The sequence below is a fragment of the Telopea speciosissima genome, chromosome 8 (assembly GCF_018873765.1).
Source record: "Telopea speciosissima isolate NSW1024214 ecotype Mountain lineage chromosome 8, Tspe_v1, whole genome shotgun sequence".
Lineage (NCBI taxonomy): Eukaryota > Viridiplantae > Streptophyta > Magnoliopsida > Proteales > Proteaceae > Telopea > Telopea speciosissima.
The window spans coordinates 16518137-16537522 of NC_057923.1; the positions used below are offsets into that span (position 1 = coordinate 16518137).

Consider the following 19386-nt stretch of genomic DNA (forward strand, 5'->3'; position numbering starts at 1 on the left):
CTTCACTTTCATTGATGTTTTTTACTATTTCTAACCTAAAGTTTCTAAATTTTATCCACTCTTAAATTTTAATAACTAATTGATATATTCCAATCTAACCGTTGGATTCAGTTCTAAATTTGGCAACCCATTCCATACATCTAAAAAGCCTTGTGACCAGAGTTACAACAAGATCTGATCACCCTAAACCAGGTTGCTGATATTGCTCTATTTGAGGGTTATTGATTGACCTGCTGTTCTAGATCACTGCTAGTTATTCTAATCCCAGCCTTTGGATAATAAGATAGTTATTACCATTATGTGACAATGGCAAAATTCATTGCATATAAGGGCCAAGAAAAATGCAATTAAAATGGCAAAAATCATTTTTTCATCAAATTTTCAGCTTTTTTTTTGTTGGAGGGGGGGAGGGGGAAGGAAGATAGAGAGCCGGCAGAAGAGTTCAAAATTACCTCATCATGAATTCCCTCTGAAATGTCTTTTTGTTGAGTTTCACTAAACCAGCTAAAGAAGCTACAATTGAAATAGTCAAATTTGAGAATTAAGGAATCACACACAGTAAAGTATCTGACAATGGAAGGAACAGATGTGAATATGCCTCTATAAATTGCAAATAAGGTATTTGCACAATGTCCATCATGCTGAAACAACTATGGCATATTCCATTTTCTATTTGCTGCTTTGAACAGGGAAGTGAGAACATGTGTTAACTTGTGATCAATAAAATAAACGACATGATGCAAAAAAGTATGCCCAAAAGTACAAGTGAACTTATGATTCATAGATTGAAAGGAAAATTTAGGTATCTCCCTTAAACCTATGTAATACTTTTGTTGTACCAAATCCTTAGACTTACACAATACTTTCTCCCTTGTTCTTATTAAAATCCAAATTTTCCCTCTTAGAACAATGGGCTAATATTAATTCGTCTAAAAGTCAGCCCAAAATGGGATCTACCCATCCTCTTATAAGTCATACACTCATACCCCATTGCCACCAAGTGCAAATTGACCTGGTCAAATTCCATTAAAAATTAAAGCAGCAAATAACCACCACTCAAGTCAATGGTCACTTACGGCCATTAGATAGGAAGAATTTAATTCCCATATCCAACGCAATGAGATTACTATTATTGTGAACCCACCCTTCCAATTTGAACATGATTATTTATGTATCATTCGAAATGTTACATTAATCTATCCTAATAAAGTCATGAAAATGACACATGATTTATTATTCTGAAGGCAAAGTTAGAACATAAAAAAAAGCAGGGGAGAAACTGTTGTGTAAGTTTAGAATTTAGGTACAATTGTGCAAAAGTATTTTATAGAGGAGTGTTAGTAATTGTCAATATATGAATATAATGTAAGGAAGATATTAAAAATTTCTCTACAACAAACTTTATCAACCCAAGAAAGGTGCCCAAAAATACACGTACACATAAATCACCATACATCTGAGAGGCCAAAGATATGCATAGGCAAAAATGTTGAAATCCTATTCAATGCACCTCCTTTATCAAGGTTCATGACTCATAAACAAACTGCATTGTTGGAATAACTAGGGTTGCAGAAAGCTTATAACCATGAATTAAAACTTTCCATCAAGAGTCAGAAGCATCATTTCTAAGTTCTAAACCAAAATAAAGTTTGGAACATGCATCAGAAAATCTTTCACCGAAACCTTAATGGCATGCACACACGAGAAACAGAAAATCATAGTTCAATGAAATTATTCTCCAGACTAAAATGGAATGACGTGAAACAAATAATGCAAAATCCAACATCAAAGTGCAAGACAATTTGGAGCAAGACCAGAGCATGCTGGATAGTTGGTTTTTTTTATTTATATATATATATATATATATATATATTTTGTATCTCCACTCGTTTCCATACCTTCTATCCACTTTATATAAGGATCAGAAACAGCAAAAAAGATGATGGACTGTAGATCATAATCCATTCTACACCCAAAGATAAAATCTAGAAATGACCAAGACTGCAAAGTGGAAGAATAGTTTATTGGTTACAGTGAATAAGTACCAAAAGGTGTTGTTTCTTCCCAAGATGACTACAAAAGAATGCAGAATGAAAAGAGTCCTCAATTGAAGCATTAATCACCCGTTATATCTCCAAATTCCAAACACTAGATAAAGCATGGTTTAGGCATATATTGAGTCTTTACACAAGCTTCACAAAGTTCCAGTCAGCATACTTCAACTCATTCCCACCAAAATGTCTCAGCTATTTATTTACAAAACCCACCTCACAACAAATACCTAAACACAATCAAGAGAAAAAAAGAAGTAGGAAGTAGGAAGTACATATGCTCTATTAGAAATCAGAACTAACTAACTAGCAGAAGAGAGAAGAAGAAGGGAAGCACACTGCCGAGAGGAAGAAACAGCAGCCTGCGATAGAGAATATGTTCTATCGCAGGTTCTGGGTTCTATTAATAAAGAAACACATAATATTAAGAAGTTGATTAGGGGTTTATAAGAAATTACCCCTAAGCCCTCACCTATTACATCTTAACAAATAAGGACATAAAGAAAGGAAAAGAACACAGAACCCCCAAAACCCAAATTAACAATGACAAACCTACCCCTAATTTTCAAAATGCTCTAATGGACTGGCAAAGTGAGGCCTTCAATCATTGGAGTGTAGCGATTGTTAATGGATCCTCTTATGTTTGCCATCCAACTGTGATGCAGTTAAATCACCTAAATGGCTTATTTTATTGGAAATAAATTTTGGGTTGGGTTATATATGTGTTGGGCCTTTGATCCAATGTGTTTTCATTGTAATGGGTCACTTTAATGGGCCTATAATATGGGTACAGGCTAGGCATATAGGATTAGTCAAGTCATAAGTGTCCTTATTTCTTTATTTTAATTGTTATTAAGTGTTTAGGCTGGAATGCTGGATTAGGATTCTATAAGTCCAGTCTTGTTTTGAAGTTCAGAATATACTCATAAACATGGTCTTATAATGAGTGCAAAAGAATATAATAATGAAGCTTCAACTCAAAATCCATAACTGGGCTTACATAGCAAGTCAAGAAGATATACCAATATAGAACAAGACTGCTAAGCCAAAACTGAGCTTACGTAGGAATGCCAAATATGGACATGATACAAACTTGTATAATAAATAAAAGGGTAAAGTACACGTACCCCCCTATAATGCACCCAATATTCCTCGTACCCCCCTAAGCCCCTCAATATTCCACGTACCACCCCTGCTTTACCCCCCTAATGCCATTTAAGTCCACACCAGATATTCAATGCTATAAGATGACCAAACTACCCTTTCTTCTATCTTTTCTAAAATTTGAAAAGACCTAATTACCCTGACCTATTTGCTAAAATTTGGAAAGACCAAAAATGCCCTCATCTTCTCCAAATCATCATCTTCTTTTACACCACCACCACCACCACCATCACCATCCCACCGTGAAGCCCCACCTCACTGAAGGCAAGATGTGACCATTGGGAAACGACTCATCCAGGCTTCCGCATGCAGAGAATCGGCTGTGATTAACGGTATTGCCCGAAAACCCACTCTCGTTGCCGTTGTTATTGTTTGATGTAACTGTTCGAGAAGACAAGAAAAGGGAATTCCTGTGAGAATCACTTAAAAAGTTCCAATTCTTCAAAAGAAAAAAAGAGGAAAAAAAGTTTGTTGAATTGGGGGTGTGAAATATGAGAAAAAGAAGAATCCATTTGAGACACAGGAATCAAAATTTCAGAAGTAAAATAGAATGCAGAGACAAAGATAGAGTAGATGGGGGAGGAGGAGAGGAAAACCAGTAGATTGGACCCAAGTGGGGGGTGCCCATCACCACAGTTATGACGAGAAGCTTAAGGGTGAAGTGAGAGAAGGGCTGACTATGGTGTTTTGCTGAAATTAAAGAGGCGAGGGAGGTAGATGGGGAGGAGGAGAGGAAAACCAGCACATTGGACCCAAGTGGAAACCCACCTGATTGAACCGCCATGAATGAAGTAGAATTTGGAAAGCAACCTTAAAGATAGGGTACCTACGAACAGAGATATGTAAGTGATGGCTAGACACGATAATGGGTGCTGGATGTGTCCTTATCAAAACTGCGTCTTCCTCCGTCGACCTGGATTAAATTGAAATTGTCGCCGATTTCTTCATTGGATTGAACAATTTGAATTCCTTCTTCTCCTCTCTCTATATCCGTTTTTTTAACCCTAATCTCTGGAATCTGGATTTTCCTTAGTTCTCCTTTCCCCATCATCCCTATCCCAAGACCCCTGCCGCCCACCCGATCTCCTCTCATCTTCCCCACTGCCCTCACCCTGCTGTGTAACCCCTCCCCTGCCATCGGCCACCCCGCTACTGCCCCTGCTGCAAACTCACTTCGGTTTCGGTTCAATATTATCTCTATGTTGTATACTCTGGAGATGAACTTAGTTAAAGAGTAGCAGTCACTACACACACGAAGGTTCTTCACAATCCGAATTGGTGTACCCAGGGTTGTACTTAATTGCTAACTTCTCACTGTAAGCGCATCCTCCTTTCCTTCTTCACCCATGTCAAATAGAACTTCAAATTTGTATTAATGGTGGTGGGTAGCAGTGGTGCTAGAGGTGGGGCTTCACAGTGGTGATGGTGTTAATGGTGGGTGGTGGTGGTGGTGGGGGGTATGTAAAAGAAGATGATGATTTGGGGAAGATTAGGGCATTTTAGTCTTTTCAAATTTTAGCAAATAGGTCAGGGCAATTAGGTCTTTTCAAATTTTAGAAAAGATAGAAGAAAGGGTAGTTTGGTCATTTTATAGCATTTAATACCTGGTGTGGACTTAAATGGCATTAGGGGGTAAAGCAGGGGTGGTACGTGGAATATTGAGGGGCTTAGGGGGGTACGAGGAATATTGGGTACATTATAGGGGGGGTACGTGTACTTTACCCTAAATAAAACCATTCCTACTGCTGAACATGGACTTTATATAGACATCACATTAATTCCAAATCTCAGGATAAGATATCTAAGGCCGAAACTGGACTTACTTAGTAATCAATGATATAACCAATTAAACACAAGATTACAAAGGTCGCAAGCGGACTTATATAGTGAGATACATCTTCCATAAGATGAATCACACTAAAGCCAAAATTTGATCTTACAAAGAAAGGAACATCCCTCATAAGATGAACCAATCAAAATCCAAAACTAAATTTACAAAAAGAACATCCCCCATATGATTGAACTACTCTTAGGCCACAGCTAGTCTTACATAGGCATCCAAATATATACCAATCAAGTTCAATGATACCTATTGACGAAACAATGGTCTTATATAGACATCTCATTTAGTCCAATCTCAAATAGATGATGTCTAAAGCCAAACATGGCCTTACATAGGAGCAAAAGATAATTCAATTATCAATCAGACTACTAATGCCAAAATGGTGTCATGATAAATATATTTCAATCATTCAAGAATGATTTTCATCCATTTAAGTTCATCCATGGATACCAAAATATAGGCTCTCGAGGCCTAATTCCAAAACAACACGTGTTTGATATGCTGTTTTGATATCATCCACAATATATGTATGAATCTCATATATTTCAAACTATACCAATTTGGAACAAGGGAAAACACATATAACAAACATGGACTTATATAGGCTTCAATAAATTTATCCCATTTCTCAACAAGGAAACCTAAAGCCACATGGCTGGCTTTACAAAAAAAGCAAAAAATCTACTCAAGGATTTGGCAATCTAATGCTACAATTGGTCTTACTAAAAAGGCAAAACTCACTTAAAGATTGAACAATCTTAAGCCATAATTGGCCTTACATAGAGACACACAATATATCATATTCATCAAATGAACTGTGTCTATTGACGCAAATGGACTTACATAGGGATCAAGATATTTCCATATAAAAAAAGGATCCCTAAGGCCACATATGGACTTACAGGAATGAACATTTTTCCACTTATTCAAATGAGGCATTCTTGCTGCCATAAGTCTGGTCTTACAAGGAATGAAATCATTTTCTATTTCATACATAGCATTCCCAATGCCACAACGACCAATGGCCTTACATAGGTGACAAAGATATACCAATCAAGCACAATCATCCTAATGCCGCATACAGTCTTAATAATGGACTTACATAAGAACATCAAGATAAATTTCCATTTGTATGCAATGTTCTTAAGGCCACATGGCATCACTGGACTTGTATAAGAATCCAATATATAACACGTTCAAGTATGATTCTTAAAGCCACACCATTTTGTCTTACATAGAGATATCAAGATAATCATCTCATTCAAGTGCATTGGATATGAACAGTTTATACGCTCAACAGTCACATTAGTTAAGTCCAGCGGAATTTGAATCTTCCCGATTCTGGTCGACCGTCACTGTATTGGCAGCTTAATTCAAATGAATTCCTAGAATGCTTCTCTTCTAAAAACTTTCTACTCATCCTAGAGCTTAACCAATATAACTCAACAATTCAGGGAATTAAATCGTCATCTTCTAATGACATATCCTGAAAAACTTGATCATGAATGCATTACTTCAAATTCTCAAGTAATTGATCACTAAATATATCACTTAAATATCCAAGGTACCCCACTTAAATATCCAAGGTATGCCAAAGACCTATGTGCTGTGATATGCATTATAACAAACAAATCAATATATGACCAATCAAACAAATTATTACATGGTTACCACTAACAAGCATAAAAGTGTATCTTATGATTCTTATCACATAAACACACTTACACAGACACACACACACACACACACACAAACAAATCAATATATGACCAATCAAACAAATTATTATATGATTCTTATCACATAAATACACATATTGCTAGAATTCCCTTCTAAAACACATTGAGCATGATAATTCTAGAGACATGCTCCCATGAGCTTTCTAGCTCAATTGGACTGGGAATTGTTGCAGCCGAGATCTTCCTTCCACGGTATGGTCCGATCCTGCACACAATATAATCAGATGGCAGAGCGGGTGATTGCCCCAGAATGGATTCCAAGGGAGGACTTTCCAATGCCTAAGTCAGATCTCAGAGCAATACAGCAGTTAACGGGGGCGGAGAAGGAAGGTTTGGTTCTAGAGCTCATGGCTCTTAACCAATGGAACACTCTGTAGATGCTTACCTTCTTCTCTTCTCCTGTTCTCTTATATATGACGTTGTCTCCTCCCCCCCCCCTTTCCTTGGGGTTGCGTATTCTTCAAGTTAGGTGGGAGATCCGAGAGGGGGAGCCGTTAACTGAATTTGTCAGTATTGTTAGTAATTGTGCCTTAGGCTGGCCACGTGTGAAGTTCTATGCGAACGCTTTAGGCGTGAGACTGTGGTTGGTGGTTTGACCGGGTTATGGGTCCTTAATCCTGGACCGTTCCTTGGTTCAACCTTATTACACGTGTTCACATCCCTGCAACAGGAATCATTCCCAACCCCAACTCCCTCCCATAAACTTCCATTCATCTTGACATTATCCATTGTCATACACAACATGGGATACCATTGTGGCAGACCTTAGCATTAATCCTTTGTTTCACATGGTTCCTTTGAGGTTTTCGATTCTGATTCGGACACTTTCCTCTTTGAGCACTAGTGGAATCTGCATCAACTCTACCAAAGAAAGAAATTTGGCTTTTTGGTACCCATTTCTCCTTGTATCCTAGCCAGTTAGTTTCTACGGAACATTGAACTCTAATCTGTCCCTTTTGCCACATCAATAACAGGTAGTATAGGGCTTAGAATGACGCTTTTTCAAATATGTGTTTGGCTTATTATTGTAGCCAAGTCCAAAGGAACTAGATGCAGATCTTTGTTGACCAACTAAGTCATTTAGGGTCTTAGTCCCGTTTTAAAACTTCTCAAGTGAAGAGTTTAAATCTTATGCCTTTAAACTCAAGGACTATTTTTCCTTTTTGAGACACTCATTCTCACATTCCAATGTATATATGGTCCTTTTTAGAACTCTATTTTTCTCGATGATTTTCTCATACTCCATAGTCCATACACAATTCTTCATATTCATTGGCCAACTCTTCAAACTGTGGATTTTCATTTTCCATCTCATCATCGGTTTGAATTTCTTCAATCTCATAGAATGCCATTTGGCACTCCTCACTTGAGTCATCATCATCTGACTCCTTGCTTCTAGGTCACCCAAGTGGTGGTTGTAAAGGTTCTCCAACCCTTCTTCTTTAGCCTTTCACTCCTCTCAACTTTTTGTCCTTTTCTAGAGAGACAATATTCAGCCATTTATCCAAATTTATCACACCTAAGACATTGGACATTTTTCTTAGCTTGGGGACTTTGGCCAAAAACACTAGACCTATTCGTTGTCAGTAAATTCTTAAATTTTTGGCCAAAAGAACTTTGTCATCATCAAGGTATTTAAAATCATCATCTTCTGAGCAAGGTTTCTAACTATGGGGGGATTCTCATTCTGCTTCAACACCATCATAGGTAACTAGAAAACCAATCAGCTCATCCACTGATGGTTTGTATATCTTTAGCCTCTTGGATGACTATAACCTTGGTCTCCAAAATCTTAGTCAAAGACCTAAAAATCTTGTGCTAGATCATATGGTTTATAGGCCCTTCCTAAGGGAGCTAACTCTTTCACAATTTTAGTGAATCTAGCATACATCTCACTGATCTCACTATCCTACATTTTAAATAATCCATAGGAATGCATCAGGATATTTACCTTTAATTCTTTGACTTGACTTGTACCTTCATGATTAAGTTCAAAGCATTTCTAGATTTCCTTTACAGTTTTGCAAATACATACCCAGCTGCATTCATCAGGTCCAAATGCACAATATAAGATGTTCATTGCCTTGGAATTGTTATGATGAGACCTTTTTTTTATCTGGTGTCCATATTGCCTTGTCAACCAACACTTTTTCTCCTTGTCCATTGGTTGTTGTGGGAATCATATAGACTGCTCTTAACAATGTCCCAAATGTTAGGATCACTTGCTTACAAACAGATCTGATGCAGAAGCAAGGGTGTACTCAAGGAAGAAAAAGAAGAAGGCTGCTGCCTACCTTGGCAGCCAGCCACGATTTTGATTTTCAACTACTGTTGGAGTAACACTGTTCACATGATACTGCTCACGTGAACAGTGCTGTTCTATTGGGTTGTTCTGTTTTTATTTTGAGTCTTGTAATAAACCAATGAACCGGTTGGTCCAAATTGGACCAGTTTAAGTTATGGTCAGCCATGTGGGCTAAGTTAGTTTCTATTTTCATAATTAGTAGGTGATTAAAATTATTAGCTCACATCAGTTTAGAAACTGATTGTCTTGTACTCCACGCAAAGGGGGACCAAATTGGAAACTTTAGATTTCTGAAACTTTCTAATTTTAGACCCTGTTGCTCCTTTCTAATATTATATACAGCAACCCAAGGGGCTGAAGATCCCACGATTTGATTCAAAATCTATCTCTGCTGTTATGCAAGTTTTGCTTCCATGAACCTATTATGTGGTGTTCGATCCTAGGAGAGAGGAACTGGTGTTGGATCCTACTGACTCCTTGCGATGGGAAGCCCAGGAGGTTCTTTCTTGTTGTTCAGTTTCATTCCCTGCAAGTCTTCAAGCCTTCAGAAGTCTCTCCCCTTCAACCGAACTCCATTGTTGCTGCCCAGACCTTCATTCCCAGGTTCCCTTCTATTTTTGACTAACCTTCTAATTCCATTCCCTCTCTCTCCTGCCCTATCCAGCCATTAGTTTTCTTCAAGCTTTTCAGCAAACCTTACCCCCTCTAAGACCTCCACTCGATCCTATCCTTAGCCCCATCTGACCTGCAGATCACCAAATCTCCAAAATCACATTAAACCCTGTTTTCCCAGTCTACAGAACTAATCGGCAGAGACAACTGCCCTGCTGCAGATTTGTTTCTTTAGCCTTTTTTTTTATTCCCTATTGATCAGACCTGTTCCCTCACCTTAACCCTGACATTAGACTTACCCATTAGTCCACCAAATCAACCCAGCTTTAACCCATCGAACTGAACCAATTTTTCCCTGATTTCAGATCCTGGTTGGGACTGGTTGAGACTTCAATCCTGTCTTACATTAAGATCCTCATCCTCTGTTTCCAGAAACTGTATAGGTCACCATTGAAAAGAGGAGACAAGTTGCTAAAGCAGCTTCCGGCAAAGCACAATCTGATTGCCATTACCCTTCGGATTTGTCTCCTATTGATGAGAACGTGCCCCCACTAAGATTCCAAGCATTCAAGAAGTGTGTCCTTGAGCCCAAGCATCATAGTGGAATATGTAAAGCTGCATAAAAAATAGACTCATGGATTGGTGTTACTCAAATTGAAAGATCAAGTCAAGCCATCCATGAGGATTCAAGCAACTCAAGCCAGAAATGGAAGATTTATTTGTAGTATGCTTGAATGTATCCTAGGTCTTGTGCCTCATCTGTAATATCTAGATGATCCTAGGATGTAATGATCCAAATGCTTAAGCTCAAGCTCAATCACCTACGGATTTAAATTGAAAAACCTAAGAAAGGTGGCTTTAGTGTAGACTGACTAAGTCAACTGGACCAAAATGGTTTACATCCATCATGATCATTGACTTATACCTATGGTAACCCTAAAGGACCTTATTTTAGTTCACTTGGAGTGGCATAAGAGTCTCCTGGAAATTATGACCAAGTAATGTGCTTAAAAAGTTGAAAAGGTCATTTCTGCACCTGGCGGTCAACCAGTTGGTAACTGGGCGAACGATCTTATCGCAGTACCTTGGTTACCAAGAGCACTCTATGCATACAAATGCAAAGTTCGGTCACCGGTGCATCATTCGGAGAATCTACGATAGGTGTTCTTCTCAATTTACATCGTGGTGGCCAGCCGACCCTGTATTGGCGGTCAATCAGAATTACCTGTGAGGGGTTCAGAATTGAACTTGGAAGACGAAAGGGAGGGAAGGGGACAATCAGCTGGCAGGCAGCTTCAATCCCCGCAGGCAACGCCTTCCTCAAAAACAAAATTTATTCTAATATCTGATAATTGAAAAGGCAACTACATGCATACATAGAATTTAAATACAGCTCCTACTCAAACTCCATAACTGATACAACTCAGACTCCTATGTGGCTAACTCTCAAATAAAATAAAACAAAGATAAATTTTCAAATTACATGAATAACCCTGACATAAATAAAACCCTACATTCCAACATTGCACCAAAAAACAGGTTTGGACCCGGTTCTTCTCAGTCTGGGTTTCCATATTGGGTCATGCCAGTTCAGCCACGAAAGCGTTATTAAATCATAATGTCTGCAAAGACATGACATTAGAAAATTTGAAAGAAAGGAAATTAAGAAAGAAAACCAACCTTTCTTCAGCAAGAGGCCTCTTGGTCCCTTTCTTCTCATGATTACCTCCATTAGCAATATCCTTCATATGATAAAAATGTAAAGTAAGTTTTTAGCAGAGTCAAAACACAACAGCAAATATCACTGTGTCACTGAAAGAAATCAGCATTACCATGCCCTCTTTCCACTTTATTGTTGTACCAGTTATTTTAGTTGTTCCTTCATCGAAGAAGGTAAAAGTCTTCGTAAGTTTTGTGTCTTCAAAATGCGGGTTTGGATTGAAGTTCTGAACAATACAAAGAAACAGAATAGCCATCCACTCAATAACCATCAATTGAACTAAAAAATAAATCAATGCCCAAAAGAAAACTTGAAGAGAGCAAAAGATAAAGCATTTATAAGAGAATTAAGGGATCAGGAAGAAACTCACAAAAGTAATAGAGTACCCTGATTTCACATCTTTAAAATCTTCTACGTCGAGAGAGCTTAAGTACTTAAAAACCTGTTCCAATGAAGATGAACAAGTAGAATATAAGCAGCCAAACAATTCAAATATCAAAAAGAAAAAAAAAATGTTGTAAAAGATCCTACTAGCAGGTATAAGTAATCTGTTTCAGATTAAAAAAAGCCAAATAACAGGCATGATCGTTGGATAATGAAGAAATGATATGCTAAGATTCCTCTCAAATTGACATCCTAGTTCATGTAGTTTACAAAAAGGAACCAAACCTTCTGGTCTTCCTCGCTCAAAAGGTCACCAAGTGCAGGGTGACTTAAAAACTGCACACAGAAACCCTTGCACAAGTCAGTGGGATGAATGAATACTCTATAAATGAAACAAGGCTCTGCAGGAGGATGGATCACTCACAGCAGTCAACCAAAAATCAGGAATAGATTTGATGATTGCATTCCGCTTCTCATAGACAGGCCTACGTATCTCGTTGTACTTTTGCTCGACTTCCAAGACTTTGTCACTTGCTTCCTCATTAACCTGTTGGTCCACCAAAAACTGCATAATTAAGCTTTATAGTGAACTACTACAGTTTCACTGCAAATAAAAGGAATGGGATGAACTACTATAGTTTCATTACAAATAAATGGTAAAGATTGGTCTGTGTCAACTATAGTATTGTTGGCTCAATAAGATAGACACCAAGAAGAAATAAATGTTTTCGTTGTTTGATTATTTAACCATCTCATGGGAGAAAATGTCTTGTTGATTTGAGGAAAGCTTTGCCTTGCACAAGACTGTTCCAAAGATATTAAAACTTCTTAAATTCAGAGCTCACATAAACCCCAGCAAATCAACCACCACCACCTTCACAGCAGAATTTTAAGACAAAACCACAAGACTAACAAATGTACTCCATATGAATGCAACATTCCAAACCATCCAAAAGAATCATTAGCATACCCCAAACTAATTTTTTTTTCTTTTAAAAAAAAAATAGAGGACTGAAATAACAATCACAAATCTTATTTGAATGAAACTCACAATGAACCAAAAGAGTGACAAACACATGATATTTGAGTATGGTCCAAACTGGATTTTTACAGAGGGTGGAGAGAGAGAGCGTGTGTTTGTTTTTGTGAACATTCCATCTAGTTAAATGTTGGAGAATAAAGCTAAACATGAAACACGGGAGCATAACAAAGCTTCACTAGCCTAAAACAAATTAAGGAGACAACCCAAATCCGTCCAACAGCAGCACTGAGAATGCCAATAGTTTCGAAATCACACACACAAACTAATCCAAACCCCCCCCCCCCCAACACAAAAAAAAAAAGTGTAAGCAGTTGAATGAACGAACTAAGCACCGTCGGCTTCATAAGTATTAAATAACAGTCATCCAAACCTCCCTTTAGACCACTCTAAATATCTGCCACCAAAACTCCAATGAAGACCACGAAAATGCAAGCCCAAAAACAGATAATACCAAATAGTAGAGAAGGATTTAAGCTAAAAGAGAAACTCTCCCGAGGATAACCAGTAAAAAGAAAACACAAGCTCCCAGATATAAGAAGTCTAAAGCATTACGGGAGAAAAAGTGGTTCTAAAGGGAAGGCATGGAAAAGTACCCATGAACACTGAGAAACTGCAACCGCTTTCCAACAATATGAAACACTAGACAAAGAACACGAAAAACGTGGAAGTGAGGGCAACAAAGAGAAAGTACAGAAATGCTCACCTTCTCGAGCTCGTCCTGTATCTCCTGCAACTTCTCGATGGACAGAACTAGCTCCCCATCAATGTGATCTGAATCTTCCTCCTCACCTTTCTCTGCGCCCTTCAGTTTCTTTGCTTTGTCAGCAACCATTTTCAACCTAGCGTTCTTCTGATCTTCTCAAAACTGATTTTTCTCAAGCAGCGGCCAATGCCTGGAAGAGTAACAGTAGATGGAAAGAAGAAAAATGAAGTGAGGGTTGAGGTCCCTGGAGCTGGGAGACAAACCGGCTAAGGGGTTTCTGAGGGGAAAGTTCCTTGGTGGTATTTAAACGATCTCCTTGGTTATATCTCCTTTGCGTGGGACCCGCATCGCGGGACCCAGCGGTTGATGGACCTCTTGCAAGTCTCGTTTCAGGGAGAGTTTTTTTTATCCTTTTTGGGAGTGGGGGTTGTGGTGCTGGTGCCTGAAAGTTAATTAGAAAATCCGTTTTTTAATCCCCAAACCCTAACCCTAAAATAATGAGAGTCTCTGATCCTAGGTGTGCACTACATCCTCACATATTTTTATTATGGGAAAAATAACTCTATCCGGGAGTGTGGCCTACACCAGCACTTCCATGAGTCTATCTCTTTCTTCTTTATGTGAAAAGACACCTCTATCCTCCTGTTTTAAGGAGGAGAGAGAAACACATGAGAATGTTGGCATAGGCCACACTCATGAACAGAAAACTATCTCCCTTTTATTATATTAAGGGTAAGAGACTTTTTCCCTTGGTATAGGAAACACCATCAAATAGAGACTTTTCCCTTATATTAATTTTGAGCAAGAAATTGTTGTCCAGTCGTATAGTGCCATAGTAACGTGGGACTAATAAAAACATGCATGTGAGCGTCAATATATATAGGATTTTTTATTTTGTAAAGAGTATAGTGGTAATTTCACATGCTTCTGTGTCAAGGTCCATAAGCTACAAGACTAGTTAGCGTTCTTTTTCCCATCAAATTTTTTTAATCAAAGAAAGAAGATTAAGAAAATTAAATGTGAGTGGGTGTAGACGGTAGAGGACCATACTTGCTCAAACAACCCTCTCCCAAGAGAAAATTACTCAAAATTGGAGTTTTTTTTTAAGTACGACAAAATTTTAGTTTCAGTTTACCTAATTATCCATCTAATATTATCTTTAATAACTAAACTACTCAATATAATATTCAATATTACCAAACAACCCAAAACATTGTGCTTCTTCACCCACATGCCACATATGGTTTTTGACATTTTTGCCCTCTCCTTCCTCATTCTCCCCTTTCCCAATCACTACCTCCAGTTCTTTCCTTTCCCGTACTCCCTCACATTGCCCTCCACCACCATCGATGACACCATCTCTGTTGACTCCACCACCATTGCCTAGAATGTTTGGTGTGCAGCTCCATGAAGAGACAAACGCTCATTGTCCCCATCATCTTTGCAAGAGATCGACGAACTGTTGGGAAAAATGCGGAAATCCTTTTCCACCTGTGTGCAAAGAAGAAGACACAAGTATTTACGTGGTTTGGCAATGCCTATATCAACGGGCGTAATTGGGACTTCTTCAATATGAGAAAATTGAGACAATAACCGTACAAGTAATAACACTTGGATTTAAACCAAACCCAACCCTGTATCCAAAGCCGGATACCCCTTGTACACCCTCTCACAACTCACACCCTCAAACCCCTGAAGAGATTATACTAAACCCAATACTCCACAAACACTCTCGGCTCACTTGTTATGTGCTTCTTGCACTTCCTATTACTTGAGCCTCATTCCCTCATCTCTATTTATAAGCAAGTAGGGGAGAGAGATTTCAACCATTGCATTAAATGGGGTAGATAGGAGGTGGTGGATAGCCTCCACGTTTTTCTCTTCCCTTTTATTCTTTCTTCCAAAATGGCTGAAGTCATCTGGCATTATCTTCATTACTTCCATTTCTCTCTTTCTTTTTCTTCTTCTCATTTATTGCAACATTGACTTTGTTTATATAACACACCACCACCCCACCCTTTTGTCAAAAGGTGGTGGTTGTACCTCCTTAATGAGGAGGACCCAACAAACTCCCCCTCCGATTCATAAGGAGGGGTCTGTCATCCCTGCCATGCTTTTGCAAAAATCGTTTTTTACTTTAGGTAAAGTCTTTATCATCATATCTGCTCCATTCTTATCAGTATGAATCTTTTCAAACTGCAAATGTTTCTGCTCTAGTACATCTCCTATCCAGTGATACCTTACATTGATGTGCTTGGTCTTGCAGTGAAAACTTGGATTATTACTTATGTGGATAGCACTTTGACTGTCGCAATGAACAACGTACTTGTCTTGCTTCAGACCTAGTTCTTGTGTGAACCGCTTCATCCATAACATCTCCTTACATGCTTTTACAACAGCTATGTACTCAGCTTCTGTGATTGATAAGGTCACACATTTTTGCAACTTGGATTGCCATGACACTGCTCCCCCTACAAAAGTAAAGAGGTATCCTGATGTGGATTTCCTCGAGTCAATATCTCCTGCCATATCTGCATCTGTGTATCCCTGCAACATAGGTTTTCCACCTTCAAAGCACAAACAAGAATTAGTTGTACCTTTAAGATATCTCATAATCCATGTCACTGCTTCCCAGTGCTCTTTGCCTGGGTTAGCAAGGAATCTACTTACAACTCCAACTGCATGTGCAATGTCCAATCTTGTACATACCATGGCATACATAAAGCTCCCTACCGCTGACGAGTAGGGTATATTCTTCATTCCAATTATTCCTTCTTCAGTTGAGGGGCTTTGGTCACTACTCAACTTGAAGTGGCATGCAAGTGGGGTACTTACATGTTTTGCTCCATATTGAACCTTTCAAGTATCTTCTGCACGTACGTTTCTTATGATGTAGCCATAGCTTCCCAGCTTTCCAATCACGAAAAATCTTCATCCCTAAGATTTGTCGTGCCTGCCCTAAATCCTTCATGGCAAAGAACTTGCTCAATTCTTGCTTTAAGCTGTCAATTATACTGACATCCTAACCAACAATTAACATGTCATCAACACAGAGCAAAAGAATAATAAAGTCATTTTCTAAAAAGTTCATAACAAATACACAATGGTCTGATGTTGTTCTTGTATACCCATGATCCATCATGAATGAATCAAATTTCTTGTACCATTGCCTTGGTGCTTGTTTCAAGCCGTACAAGCTCTTTCTTAACCTGCAGACCATGTGTTCCTTACCCCTTGACTTTGAAGCTTTCTGGTTGCTCCATGTAAATTTCTTCTTCCAGATCACCATGGAGAAAAGCTGTTTTTACATCAAGTTGATGAACTTCCAAGTTCATGCTTGCAACCAAACTCAACACTACCCGTATGGATGACATTTTTACTATGGGTGAATTTTTTTTATCAAAGTCAATACCTTTCTTTTACCCAAAACCTTTCACAACCAACCTTGTCTTGTACCTTGGTTGTGGGTTGTTCTCTTCGGTCTTTAATTTGAACACCCATTTGTTCCTGAGTGTCTTCTTACCCTTAGGTAAGCTTACCAGATCATAGGTGTGGTTCTTATGCAGGGAGTCCATCTCCTCTCGCATAGCTTTTAACCACTCAGCTTTGTGCTTATCAACTTTTGCTTCTTCAAAGCACTCTGGTTCACCTGCATCTGTTAGTGTAACATACTGATGAGGTGGGTACCTGGTAGATTGTTGTCGCTCCCTGGTGGATCTTCTTAACTGGGACTCAGCTGGTGGTTCTTGAGTCACCTGCTCCCCTTGTTCACCATCATTGGTATCATCTGTAGGAGCATCATTTTCACCATCGACATCACCGGTTGTATCTTCAACGCCTTCTTGCACATATCCCCCATCATATGTGCCATGGGTGGAGAATCTGGATCAGAATCCATAAGGTCATCAATAAACGGCTAAGATTTTTCAATCTTATCAAAGTCTTCAATTGTTTGGTCTTCAAGAAAGACCACATCTTTGCTTCTGATCATCTTCTTCTCAACCGGATCCTATAACCTGTAACCAAACTTGTCATTAGCATATCTTAAGAAAATGCATTGTTTAGATTTGTCATCAAGTTTGGACTGTTCGTCTCTTGATACGTGCACGAACGCTCTACAATCGAACACCTTTAGATGGTTGTAGGATACATCTTTTTTACTCCATACCCGCTCGGGAATATCTCCATTCAAAGGAGATGATGGAGATAAATTAATCAAGTATAAGGCTGTCCGCATAGTTTCTCCCCAGTAGCATCGTGCCAATTTTGCATGTGAAAGCATACATCTGATTCTTTCTATAATGGTGCGGTTCATCCTTTCAGCTATACCATTATGTTGTAGGGTCTTGGGAACTATTTGTTCATGTCGAATTCCATGGTCTTTACAGTACTCTTCAAATTGACCAATGTACTCACCACTGTTATCAGTACGAATGCATTTGAGAGGTTTTCTTGTTTCTCTTTCAACATTAACATGAAATTGTTTAAATACACCAAAAATTTGATCTTTAGTTTTTAATGCAAGTGCCCACACTTTTCTAGATGCATCATCTATGAAAGTAACAAAATAAGACGCACCACCAACTGATTTTACTTTCATAGGTCCATAGACATCAGAATGTATCAATTCTAAGATGTCTCTTTTCCTTTGGGGAAAACTTTTGTTGAAGGTAACTCGGTGTTGTTTACCGATTAAACAATGAACACAGCGGTTTAGGGACGTACCTTTAATGTTTGATAAAAGATTACCTTTTATGAGAATTTGCATCCCTTTCTCACTCATGTGGCAAAGTCACCAATGCCACACGTCCGTAGTGGACTCATCCTCCGCTGTGTTTATTTCAAACTTGTAAATTTGTACTTTTGTTTTATACAAAATGCAGCACTTACTTCCCCTTGCCATCATAAAAGATCCTTTGGTAAGCTTCCATCGACCGTTACCAAAGTGATTGTGATATCCTTCTTCATCTAATTTTCCTGCAGATATCAAATTTAAATGGACATCTGGTATATACCTTACGTCCCTGAGAACCATTTTACAACCAACATTGGTTTCAATGTTCACATCACCCATCCCCATAATTTTTGAGGTACCACTATTGCCCATTTTTACAACACCAAAATCACCAATTTTAAAAGAAGTAAAAAATTCTTTGTGAGGTGTAACATGATAAGATGCACCTGAATCGATGACCCAGTCTAAGCCATTGCATGTGAGGGTGAGACAAGATTTTTCACAGCTCGAGATGATGACAATGTCTCCATCTGAGCTCACGGCAGTGGTGTCGTTTTCTTCTTTCTTGTCATCCTGGTTCTCTCTTTTTGTCTTAAGTTTTCTGCAATCCTTTTTTCATATGCCCTACATTTTCCAGTAGTAGCATGTGATCCTTCCTTTCGACTTGGATCTTCCCTGTGACTTCTCACGATCTTGTGGTCGTCTGGCTCTGCTTCTCCCCCGACTTTCCATGACAAGTGCCTCTTGCTGAGACAGCCTCGAGGATTTTCTTCTTGTCTTATTCTCCAAGAGAGCCGCTGTCACCTCGTCAACTTTAAGAGTGTCTTTTCCGGCCAATAGGGTAGTCACCAGTGTATCAAATGAAGATGAAAGAGAAGCCAAAAGAAGAAGAGTTTTATCCTCATCTTCAATTTTTACTTCAAGATTTAACAATTGAGTAACAATTCTATTAAAAACATTCAGATGATCCATAATGTTAGTTTCTTCTTCCATCCTAAATTGATATAATTATTTTTTCAAAAACAATTTATTTGTGAGGGATTTTGACATATATAAACTTTCAAGTTTTAGCCATAATGCAGGTGCAG

General features: G+C 38.5%; 1 protein-coding gene across 2 annotated transcripts in view; it reads right to left on the minus strand.

The window, feature by feature from the left end:
- LOC122670856 (NAP1-related protein 2) overlaps window positions 1-13851 on the minus strand; it is a 30221-nt gene extending 16370 nt beyond the window's left edge. Inside the window, exons 1-7 of one of the 2 annotated variants that reach the window (XM_043867868.1) lie at window positions 13564-13851; window positions 12243-12365; window positions 12104-12154; window positions 11805-11876; window positions 11547-11660; window positions 11395-11456; window positions 453-513 (exon numbers count right to left, since the gene is read on the minus strand). In XM_043867868.1, the coding sequence (XP_043723803.1) occupies window positions 453-513; window positions 11395-11456; window positions 11547-11660; window positions 11805-11876; window positions 12104-12154; window positions 12243-12365; window positions 13564-13692 (612 nt within the window). In that variant the 5' untranslated portion in view covers window positions 13693-13851. The remainder of the gene's footprint in view (window positions 1-452; window positions 514-11394; window positions 11457-11546; window positions 11661-11804; window positions 11877-12103; window positions 12155-12242; window positions 12366-13563) is intronic. The other variant, XM_043867867.1, reaches the window with a different exon arrangement.
- Window positions 13852-19386: the final 5535 nt, after the last annotated feature.